The sequence below is a fragment of the Theropithecus gelada genome, chromosome 4 (genome assembly GCF_003255815.1).
Source record: "Theropithecus gelada isolate Dixy chromosome 4, Tgel_1.0, whole genome shotgun sequence".
Taxonomy (NCBI): Eukaryota; Metazoa; Chordata; class Mammalia; order Primates; family Cercopithecidae; genus Theropithecus; species Theropithecus gelada.
Window position 1 is genome coordinate 132,859,443 of NC_037671.1, and position 12,643 is coordinate 132,872,085.

The window sequence follows — 12,643 nt, forward strand, 5'->3', positions numbered from 1 at the left end:
GTTGTTTAGCTTTGTACCTTCTTACTTTACGGTAATTGAAATCTCCAGTATTAGGGAACTGTGAAATACTGTTTGAGCAACGAAAGGCCTTATGGGGCAACTATGACTTCTTCCTATGACTTCCATCTGCTTGGTGGACGTCCTAGTTTGGCCAAGACCTAAGCTTGTTTCCTTTTAAATGGACTGATCCATCTTCAGAGGAGACGCCTCTGTTGTAGGAGGACAAAATTTCTTTACCTTGGGATTTAACTCCAAGTCACAACGGGTCCCCAAACCACCAGAAGTTGTACAGACTCAAACTAGAGACCACATTCTGGCCGAAAGGTCTGACCACAACACAAGCTAGGCAGCAAGAAGTCATGTATTTTCTGGTATCTTATCATTTTTGCAGGTCAGGCTACAAGATTGTGCCCTTCTCTTAAAGAGGATAAAGTGTGCTAGTATCCCAAACCAAATTAAAGAGAAAGCACAAACCTGCTGACTAAGAAGAGTTATTACACCCCTGCTAAATTTATTTAAACAAGTCACTCAGTTGAACTAGGAAAAAACTTCTGAAAAATAGGAGAAATGGTATTGAGTTATCTTTAAAAGTCCTTTTAATAAATGACTTGAGATTATAAAACAGTTTTGAAATACACAAAAGTGCTTCAAAATGATTCAGTAAGTCTTAAGGAATAAATTTTTTAGTATATCACTTTTGTTGTTGTTGAAAACACCCCATTCAATGGGTGGAAGTATATTTGATGTCACCAGTGTTTAAAGGGAATGGAATGACAGGAATGAGAAGTATATAATTAGTAAATAATCCCTCTCAACAAGTGACTTAAGCAGTCACTCATGGAGAGCAAAGAAAAGCTGGAGGCAACACAATCAGTGCATATCAGAAACGCATTTTAATTTTTATTTGAAAACAACTTAAATTTTTAGACAAATGATTTTAGTATATAAATTTGATTTTGTTTTTATACAGAATATAAAGATTTCCCTCATTAATCTTCCATGTGAAGGGTATTACAAGCCTGAAGGAAGATACTTTCTGCACACAAGTATGTATCTTACGTGTGCAGTATTGGAAACCAATGGTGTAGTGCTCCTACACATAAATTGGGTCAAGTGACATCACACATTAAAAGGGGGAAAGAGAAATATTCTAGTTAATCAGATGCAAGAAGCAAACAAGACACAAAAACTGTGCAAATAAGACCAAGCCAGTAACTTTAGTTAGGACACTGCAGATTACATTGGAATAACAGGTTTGTGAGGCTACAGTGTGCACCACATTAAAACAGCAAGGAAGAGCTATTTATATAGAAAGGCTGGAATGAGGGATTTTCACTAAAGCAAATTAACTTCTTGTCAACTGCCAAAACAAAACAAAACTGAGCATATGAGTGTTAGTATACTGAAGGCATGTTATACCAGTTTCTGTGCAGCATGCTAAAAGTTAGAACTTCTTCACTGGTGCTTATCAATCATTAATAGTCACATTTTTGCCCCTTCTTGCCAAATTTCAGGCATGTCTTATTTTAGATGGAGTATAGCTTTTATCTATTATTTCATCTTGTAAAAACATGTGAAGACAACGTTCATTCTGTGCCAGAGGATGACCAGCGACCCTAAGAATAAAAAATATAAATTTAGTCCAACATTTTACACAAGGTGGGGGAGTTCAAAACACATATTTTAAGGTTAAGAAGTATGTATAATTTTTTTTTTTTTTTTGAGATGGAGTCTTGCTCTGTTGCCCAGGCTGGAGTGCAGTGCCTGATCTTGACTCATGGCAACCTCCATCTCCTGGGTTCAAGTGATTTTGTGCCTCAGCCCTCTGAGTATCTAGGACTACAGGCGTGTGCCACTATGCCCAGCTAATTTTTACTAGAGACGGGGTTTCACCATGTTGGCCAGGCTGGTCTCAAATCCCTGACCTCAAGTGATCTGTCCACCTCAGCCTCCCAAAGTGCTGGGATTACAGGCATGAGCCACCATGCTTGGCCCAGAAGCATGTACAGTTTACTAATAAGTATTATTCTGGACTGTCCATAAAGCTATGCACTATCAACTAATGGCATATGTTCTTTTGTTTGGTTCACAACTCTTAATTTAGAAAACATTTAATCACAAATTTTTCACTGCTTGTGGTACATGTATCCAATTAGCTTTACATATAGCTGGTGTATTCATAAGAAACTTTAATTTTAATGTTAAAAGTGAAACATGTCAATTGATCGTAAGAACCTTTTTTTTGAGATAAAGTGTTGTTCTGTCACTCAGGCTGGAGTGCAGTAGCGTGATCTCGGCTCACTGCAACCTCCACCTGCCAGGTTCAAGCGATTTTCCTGCCACAGCCTCCTGAGTAGCTGAGACTACCGGCGTGCACCACCACGCCCCACTAATTTTTGTATTTTTAGTAGAGACAGGGTTTTGCCATGTGGCCTTGGAACTCCTGACCTCAAGTGATCTGCGCACCTCGGCCTCCCAAAGTACTGGGATTACAGGTGTGATCCACTGCACCAGGCCAGAATCTATTTTAAAGAGGAGAAGATACAGGATTGAAGTTAGAAATACAATGAAGTTCAATAAAAGCCCCAAATACTAAAAAAACAGGCACAAATATCCAGGCATTTTGTTTTTGCCTGCTTAAAACCAGACTGGGCAACCAGACTCCTATCTTACAACTTAAAAACATCTAATATAGGCCAGGCGTGGTGGCTCATGCTTGTAATCCCAGCACTGTGGGAGACTGAGGCAGGCAGATCACTTGAGATCAGGAGTTCGAGACCAGCCTGGCCAATATGGCAAACCCCTGTCTCTACTAAAAACACAAAAATAAGCCAGACACTATGGTGTGCACCTATAATCCCAACTACTCAGGTGGCTGAGGCATGAGAATCACTTGAACCTGGGAGGTGGAGGTTTCAGTGAGCCGAGATTGCACCACTACACTCCAAAGCCTGGGTGACAGAGCAAGACTTTGTCAAAAAAAAAAAAAAAAAGGTTTACAGACAATGAAGATTGAGTGCTATAGTAGATAACCAAGGGCTTTATGTAACCCTTTCTCTTCTGTTTACCACTCATGCATCTTCAAATCACTAGATAAAATTTAAAGTGTAAGCTCATATTACCATATTCTGTAGGATTTGATTTACTTTTCCTAGTTTAAGGCCAATGCACAATTACAGTGAGGTCTTTCTTGGCATAAATCTTTCTATCATTTTGGCTTTCTATTACTTTACAAAATAGCTGTATTTCAAACGGGAATAAAATTAAAAGCTAAAAATATTGGTTTGAGCTTATCAAGAGTTTCTAAAGTAAGAGAGAAACAATCCTAAGTCTTCTTACATTTTTAAAAGAATACATTTTACCATGAAAATTAAAAATGTGCACCTTTATACAAGACATGCTAATACCTCCATCTGCAATCAGACAAGATGATTGCAAGTATATTGTAAGTTTTATTGTTCATGCTAGAACATACCTTAAATCAGAAAGAATCATAAGTAAAACTGTATTTTTTAAATGCCGTAATTTTAAATGTAATTTGCATAAATTAACCAAGAAAAACAAATACAAAACTTAGGTCAACACAAAGATGCTCATTTCAATCACTCAAGTGTGTTAATATTTATCACATGATATTCAACTTGTCGGATACTTTACTTTGTTTAAATGATATGAAAAGTTAGGAAATGGCTAAAAGGCAACAGTGCAGTTTAGCTTAACATCTAAACTATAAGTAGTCACTTCAAGTAGTCTCAAAACATACCTCACTGCTACACTTTGAGGAATAGGAAGCACTTACTTGTTTATAAACTGCTCCAGCCCTTGTTTTCTTTCCTCAATAAAATTGTCATCAAATATTCCATCATCTCCTCTAAAAGGAAGCTGACGCAAAAACGCTTTCCCAGGGAGTGGGGGAACTACGACCTAAAACATGAAGACGGAAAGTTCTTGATCATGATGACTGGTTGTGAAAATGTATAGAGCACAGCATGAACACAAAGCAAGTCCTCACTATGGCAGCCATCACCTGGTCAAACTAGTTTAAATATAAAAGAGCAAAAAATACACTGAAAAAAGACCAAATGTTTAGATAAATGCAGAATAGCCCATCAGACAAAAGCTCCTAACTCAAAGGCAGGGCCCAGAGCTTATATTAATTTTCTTGGCCTTATCGAAGCACAGGTATACAAAGAGAACACTCACAATACTGAAATAAAGGTTACCATGCCCCTCAGACACTTGTGATGCCACTTGGAGAAGGCAATGCCTTCTTGCAATAGAAACTGCAGAGATCAAAATCAACTCTCAATTAAATGAAGAAATGTTAATGTTCTCTCTGCAACATGGTTAGATAAGAATTCTGGTTTCAGCCGGGCGTGGTGGCTCACGCCTGTAATCCCAGAACTTTGGGAGGCCAAGGTGGGCGGATCATGAGGCCAGGATCATCCTGGCTAAGACGGTGAAACCCCATCTCTACTAAAAAACACAAAAAATTAGCCGGGCGTGGTGGCGGGCGCCTGTAGTCCCAGCTACTCTGGAGGCTGAAGCAGGAGAATGGTGTGAACCCGGGAGGCGGAGCTTGCAGTGAGCAGCGATCACGCTAGTGCACTCCAGCCTGGGCGACAGAGCGAGACTCCATCTCAAAAAAAAAAAAAAAAAGGCCGGGCGCGGTGGCTCAAGCCTGTAATCCCAGCACTTTGGGAGGCCGAGACGGGCGGATCATGAGGTCAGGAGATCGAGACCATCCTGGCTAACACGGTGAAACCCCGTCTCTACTAAAAAATACAAAAAACTAGCCGGGCAAAGTGGCGGATGCCTGTAGTCCCAGCTACTCGGGAGGCTGAGGCAGGAGAATGGCGTGAACCCGAGAGGAGGAGCTTGCAGTGAGCTGAGATCCGGCCACTGCACTCCAGCCTGGGTGACAGAGCAAGACTCCGTCTCAAAAAAAAAAAAAAAAAAAAAAAAAAAAAAAAAAAGAATTCTGGTTTCTTCAACCTCTTACCGTCTGCATTATAGTCTTTCCTGTTTGTGTTTGAGGTGATGACAAAATATCAATAACTCTAGTTGTCACTATTCTGTTTCCTAAATTAAGAAACAAGTCAACTTTCTCCCAAATGCCCTATCCTGCTGTATTTTCCCAAAGACCTGTCATTTCTCCCTTCCCGCACTATAGGAAGATCCCAAATTTTCCCCTTCAAAGCCTAACCAAGGGTCAACTCCTGCGATCTCTCCCTTCTGGGAATTATCCGGAGCTCAAATATTATTATAGGCCAGGTGCAGTGGCTCACATCTGCAATCCCTGCACTTGGGAGGCCAAGGAAGGCGGGAGGATTGCTTGAGACCAGGAGTAACACAAGCCTGGACACATGTCTACAAAAATAAAAAAAAAACTTAGTGGGGTGTGGTGGTGTGAGCCTGTAGTCCCAGCTACTCAGGAGGCAGAGGTGGGAGGATCACTTGAATACAGGAGTTCAGGACTGCAGTGAGCTAAAATCACATTGCTGCACTCTAGCCTAGGTGACAGCGAGACCCCGTCTTAAAAAAAATAAATAAATTTTTAAAAATGTTATTCTGGAGCTCAAAATACTTGTTTTGATTAAATAGCACCTAGCTATTTCACAGGTTTCTTTGGTTTCTCTATCCTAGCATTATTGAGAATCAGGTAATTTTTGTACAGGGGGGCTTTCTTGTGCATTATTTTCTTTCTTGAGATGGGGTCTTGCTCTGTCACCCAGGCTGGAGTTCCATGGTGCAATCATGGCTCACTGCAGCCTCCCCCAGACTCAGGTGATCCTCCTGCGTCAGCCTCCTGAATAGCTGGGACACTACAGGCACACAGCATGCCACCATGCCTGGCTAATTTTTCTATTTTTTGTGGAGATGGTGTTTCACCATGTTGTCCAGCCTGGCATTCTTTTCTTTAGCTGTATCCCCGGCCTCTACCCACTAGACATCATAGCACCCCCCGCTGAGACAATAAAAACTGTCTCTAGACAGTGTCAAATGTCTCCCGGGGGATAAAACTGTCTTTGGTGGAAAACCACCAATCTATCATACTAATGTCTTCAAATCAAGACCCCTGTCTTAGGCTTCTTGTGGTTATTTTAAGAAAAACTGGGCATACAACAGAAGCTCAAATATCTGTTAAATGACCAACCACTTAGCTGGATCCTTACTTTAAAACCAAACAGAAAAATGTGTAAGCAAACAATTAGAACAAGGAGAAATATAGATAGTAAACTGATACATATATATATTTCTTTTCACTAATAATAAAAATTACACATATTCAAAAAAATTAAAACTTTAAACCCTTGATACAGTTTCTACACCAAGGAGTTTATCCTCAAACAAAATTCAATAGGGTAAAAAAGGGAAAGAACAACTCGACTTCATGTAGATTAACAAAAAACAAAATAAAAACAAAAAACGAAACGTTTGGCCGGGCGCGGTGGCTCAAGCCTGTAATCCCAGCACTTTGGGAGGCCGAGACGGGCGGATCACGAGGTCAGGAGATCGAGACCATCCTGGCTAACATGGTGAAACCCCGTCTCTACTAAAAAATACAAAAAACTAGCCGGGCGAGGTGGCGGGCGTCCCAGCTACTCGGGAGGCTGAGGCAGGAGAATGGCGTGAACCCAGGAGGCGGAGCTTGCAGTGAGCTGAGATCCAGCCACGGCACTCCAGCATGGGCAAGAGAGCCAGACTCCGCCTCAAAAAAAAAAAAACAACGAAACGTCCAAATAAACTTTATAATCCCTTCCTAGATTTACTCTCCCCAGATGACCAATGATGAAGATATCTAAGGATTTATCTCTGTAAATTTATGCTAGCATTCTTAGATCTCACTCCCATGTTAGCATCTGTTTAGCTAAGAGTTAAAATCTGCAGGGACCTTTTATAACTGAGAAACAAAGGAATGCTAACCATTAAGTTCCAGTAGAATGGCTATCTGGTGAGCAGGGAAAAATATCTGTATCTACACAATTATTATTTAAAAAAAGAATCTAGAACCAGTGTGTTAAATAAACGACCATCATTAATTCAGGGTAGAATTTAGCATGAAACTTAAGAAAAGTATGGCTCGAGGATGTCGGTTAAAGAAAGAAGGAAAATGATAAAAAAAAATTTAAGAATATATATATAAAATTAAATATATATAAATTTCATATATAAGGGAAATTTAAGAAAAGGATTGCTATATTATCCTCTGTAGAGATACATTCTTCCTAATATATTCAAACTAGTCATTCAAATGGATGGTGAGGTGGTAGGCAACAGGATTAATGACCTATAAAAATCATAAATGGCTTATCCAGCTAAGATTCTCTTCTACATCAAATTATTTTTGCTAAAGCAGTCTGAAAACACCTAATTGGAATTCTAACACCAGGTTGGGTGCGGTAGCTCACACCTGTAATCCCAGTACTTCAGGAGACCAAGGTGGGCAGATCACCTGAGGTCAGAAGTTCGAGATCAGCCTGGCCAACATGGTGAAACCCTGTGTCTACTAAATATACAAAAAATTAGCCGGGCATGGTGGTGCATGCTTATAACCCCTTTACTCAGGAGGCTGAGGCAGGAGAATTGCTTGAGCCTGGGAGGCAGAGACTGCAGTAAGCCGGGATTGCACCACAGTACTCCAGCCTGGGCAAGAGCCAGACTCCGTCTCAAAAAAAAAAAAAAAAAAAAAGAAAAGAAAAAATCTAATACTAATTAAAAGGTCACGAATGCAAAGATATGTGCATGCATGTGGGGTGAGAAACAGAGTATCTGGTGAGCATAATATATTGAAAGCTAAAGTAAACTAGAATAAAAGCTAAAAGATCTGACCACAATACATGTCGGCTAATTTCTAGCTTAGTTTAACAGATCTTAGTTAAAAGTACTAATATACCACAAAATAACTTGATTACATTGTTCTTTCCAATACTGTAATACGAGTACAACTTTCACATGGATTTAACTCTCAATCTATTTAACTGGTCTAATGTTAAATGTGAAGTATTGTGCTTCAAAAGACAACATCAAGAAAGTGAAAAACAGCCCACAGACTGGGAGATACATGCAAAATATGTATCTGATAGGGAACTCTAAGAGTCTTATATGTTCTCGACATAACTCTACAATAAAAAAGATGAACCCATTTAAAAAGGCAAAAGATCTCAATAAAGATTTCTCCAAAGAAGATACATAAACGGCCAGTAAGTACATGAAAAAAAATCAACATTAGTGGCCATCAGAGAAATAAAAATCAAAACCACAATGCAATACCCCTTCACGAACGGTAGGATAGCTATAATAAAGAAGACAGGCAATATAATAAAGAAGACAGGCAATTAATTAGTAGGGATGTGGAGAAAAGTAGAACTTCACATTGCTTGTAAGAATGTTAAAATCGGCCGGGCGCGGTGGCTCAAGCCTGTAATCCCAGCACTTTGGGAGGCCGAGACGGGCGGATCACGAGGTCAGGCGATCGAGACCATCCTGGCTAACACGATGAAACCCCGTCTCTACTAAAAGATACAAAAAACTAGCCGGGCATGGTGGCGGGCGCCTGTAGTCCCAGCTACTCCGGAGGCTCAGGCAGGAGAATGGCGTGAACCCAGGAGGCGGAGCTTGCAGTGAGCCGAGATCGGGCCACTGCAATCCAGCCTGGGCGACAGAGCGAGACTCCGTCTCAAAAAAAAAAAAAAAAAAAAAAAGAATGTTAAAATCATGCAGCTGCTTTGGAAAAACAGTCTGCCAATTCCTCGAAAGGTTAAAAAGAGTTATGATATGACCCAGCAATGTACTGGTAGGTATATACTGAACAGAAATGAAAACACATGTAGACAGAAACCTATGCATAAATGTTCACAGCAGCACTACTAAAAACAGCCAAAAAGTAGAACCAAATGTCCACCAAATAAGTGGATAAATAAAATGTGGTATAAGCATACAATAGGATATTATTTAGGAATAAAACAAAATGAAGTACTGATGCATGTTAGAAAAGCATGAACTGTGAAAACATGTTAAGTGAAAGAAGCCAGACCCAAAAGATCACATATTCTGGGCTTCCATTTATGTATGTCCAGAATGGGCAAATCCACAGAGAAAGGAGACTAGCAGGTGGTTGTCTCAGGCTGAGTGAAGAAGGGTTGGGGAAAAATCAGTAGTGACTACTAATGGGGACAGGGTTTCTTTTAATGGGTGATAAAAATGCTCTGAAATTGAATAGTGCTCTAAAATAGTGATGGTTGCACAACTCTGCGAACATATTAACAACCAGTGAATTATACACTTCAAATGGGTGAAGAGCATGGTATGTGAATTATATCTCAATAAAGCTGTTACTAAAAACAAAAGCGGCCGGGCGGGGTAGCTCACGCCTGTAATCCCAGCACTTTGGGAGGCCAAGGTGGGCAGATCACGAGGCCAGGAGACCGAGACCGTCTTGCTAACATGGTAAAAATAAAAATAATAATAATTTTAAAAAGCAAAATATACTATTCAGCAAAAGTTTATTAAACATTTCCAGTGTGCCACATGGTATGTGAAGCAAAGCCCAAAGCCTATGAATCAAGACACTTCTCAGCTAGGTGTGGTGGCTCATGCCTGTAATTCCAGCACTTTGGGAGGCCAAGGCAGGAGGATTGAGGCCAGGAGTTCGAGACCAGCCTGGGCAACATAGTGAAACCCCGTTCTTACAAAAAAATTCTAAAAATTAGCTGGACATGGTGGCTCATGCCTGTAGTCCCAGCTACTTGGGAGGCTGAGGCAGGACAATCACTTGAGACCAGGAGTTGGAGGATGTTATAGTATGCTATGATCACACCACTGCATTCCAGCTTGGGCAACAGAGCAAGACTCTGTCAATCAATTAATCTATCAATCTCCTAACCATCTGTAATTTGTATATAGTGAGATACAAATCTTTATTTCCTAATAGACAAATATTTCAACTCCATTTGCTGAATTCCTTTCCCACTGAATGATAATGTTATTTTTGTTATGAACTAAATTCCCTATAAATACATGGGTCAAAGTCTAAACTCTATTACATTCCACTCATCTATCTGCCCAACCTAAAGCAATATACACTGCATAACAGTTTCCATCAGAGATGGACCACATAAGATAATAATGGTTGTGCCATGAGATTATAATGGAGGTAAAAAATTCCTATTGCCTAGAAATGTCTTGGTGATCCTGATTGTGTGCAGGCCTAGGCTCCTATGTATATTTGTGACTTGATTTTTAAGAAAAAGTTAAAAAAATTTTAAATAGAGAACAGCTTATAAAATAAGAATATAAAGAACATATTTTTGTACAGTTGTTCAATACGTTTGTGTTTTAAGGTAAGTGTTAAATTACAAGAGTCAAAGAGTTAAAGTAAAAAGTTTAAAAACTAAGCTAAGATTAATTATTGAAGAAAAATATTTTATAAATTTCAATGTACAGTGTTTATAAAGCCTGCAGTAATAAACAGGAATGTCCTAGGTCTTCACATTCACTTGCCACGTACTCGCTGACTCACCCAGAACAACTTTCAATCCTGCAAGCTCCATTTATGGTTAAGTGCCCTATACAGGTGTACCATTTAAAAAATTGTCAGTGCTTTAAAAAAAAAAAAAAATTCTTCCACTCTGTATTTTTTACCATATCTTTTCTATGTTTAGATGCACAAATGCTTCCCACTGTGTTACAACTGCCTGTAGTATTCAGTACAGTAACATGTTGGATAGGCTTGTAGTCTAGGAGCAATAAGCTGTACCATATAGCCTAGGTGTGTAGCAGGCTACACCACCTGCGTTTGTGTGAGTATACTCATATGATGTTTGCACAAACAATGAAATCACCTAAGGATGCATTTCTTAAAATGTATTCTCATCATTAAGTGCCATATGACTACACCACATTGTTTGAATTACTACAGCTTTAAGATATGTTTTGACGTCTGGTAGAACAAACACCTGCTGCCCACTATATACTGAAAATATTTTTTGGTTATTCTTGAGTTTTTACTGATTCTAAAGCTCATATATAAATCTGCAAGTTTATAAACACCCCTACTGAAATTTCTACTAGAATCTTATGAATTTATAAATAAGTTAGAAGATACTGCTTCATGCAGGTCTTTGCTAATGTCACCTAGAGCGAGGCCTTCCCTGCGCTCTATATGAGAGTGGCTCCCCTGGCACTTCCTACTTCCCTTAGTTTAGCTTTGTCTTATTTTTTTTTAGAGCTTCTCATCATATGACATCTATATATTTTACTACATTTTTCCTGCCTTCTCTTCAACAACCCCCTCCCCGCCGCAATTTGCCTAATAAGATATAAGCACCATAAAAGAGGGGACCTTAATTTGTTCATAGCTCTACCCATAACTCCTAGAACACAAAGAACGAGCTCTCTAAAATGTTCATAAAATAAACAAATCTTCAAAAGTAAATATTCCAAACGAGGAACACAGTATTACAATGAATACAGTATCACACTTTTTTTTTTTTTTTTTTTTTTTAGACAGGGTCTGGCTCTGGTGCCCATGCTGGAGTGCAGCTGTGAGACTACAGCTCACTTCAATCTCTGCCTCCTGGGCTCAAGTGATCCTCTTGCCTCAGCCTCCTGAGTGCTGGGACTACAGGTGCATGTCACCATGCCTGGCTAATTTTTGTATTTTTGGTAGCGATGGGGTTTCGCATGTTGCCCAGGCTGGTCTCGAACTCCTGAGCGTAAGTGATCCATTGGCGTTGGCCTCCCAAAGTGCTGGGATTATAGGCGTAAGCCACTGTACCTGGTCGCTCTTTATTTAGGTCTTATTTTTTCTGGTAAAGTTTTAGAGCTTTCTTAACATGGATTTTGTATTTCTAGTTTTATTCCTATTTAAACATTTTGGAAGAGATGGGGCGCGACTCACAATGTTGCCCAGGCTGGTCTTGAACTCCTGGGCTCAGGAGATCCTCCTGACTCAGCCTACCAAAGTACTGGGATTATAGGCATGAGCCACCATGCTTGGCCTTCTTTATATTTTTGTTGGAATGCTATTATCTGCATATTTTGTGCTCTTATGCAGCCATTTTTAAGCTAGAAACAGAAAAAAAAAAACAAAAACCAAAACCCTTATTAAACTTGAGAAATGAGTACAAACTAGCCTTCATCTAGTTCAGGACTCCTACCATACCCACTTCTTTTCACCTACTTTCTAGTCACAAAATAACTTTTCATCATTCTGAGCATACCATGTCCTTCCATGACTCCTTGCCTCTGATGTCATTCTGAGGCAGGGCTGAAATGAGAGACATCAGAGTGAGACCTTGCTTTAACTTATTTTGAAGCCAAAGCTACCAAATTCTATTCTAAGAAGATCAGGCATGTAACAGTGTTTTTAAATTGCAGGCAGCAACCCACTAGTGGATCACGGCTATCATTTAAAAACGCTAATCTGAAGAGTATCAACATATATCACACAGAGTGAGGTCTTTTACTGCTTTATGAAACTTCTGTTACATGAACATGTGTGATGAAAAAAACTTATGTGTCAGTAAAACAAAATTGGAAATACACTGACATTTATAAAATGTACTGAGAAAGAGAAACCTGGCTTAAGTGTGTGGAGAGAGGAAGATGGAATAGGACGATGAGGGAAAGGAAGGAAGTA

The 12,643-nt window shown here is 39.6% G+C and overlaps 1 protein-coding gene across 8 annotated transcripts in view; it reads right to left on the reverse strand.

Annotated features, from left to right (window-relative positions):
* Nucleotides 1-12,643, reverse strand: part of SNX3 (sorting nexin 3) — a 59,110-nt gene that overhangs the window by 7,257 nt on the left and 39,210 nt on the right. For 4 of the 8 annotated variants that reach the window (XM_025381927.1, XM_025381926.1, XM_025381928.1 and 1 more), the window contains 2 exons: nt 3,800-3,924; nt 875-1,616 (listed from right to left, as the gene is read on the reverse strand). In XM_025381927.1, coding sequence (XP_025237712.1) covers nt 1,511-1,616; nt 3,800-3,924 — 231 coding nt within the window. In that variant the 3' untranslated portion in view covers nt 875-1,510. Of the gene's footprint in view, nt 1-874; nt 1,617-3,799; nt 3,925-12,187; nt 12,272-12,643 lie in introns of those variants that run through there. The other 4 variants (XR_003118976.1, XR_003118975.1, XM_025381930.1 and 1 more) reach the window with 4 other exon arrangements.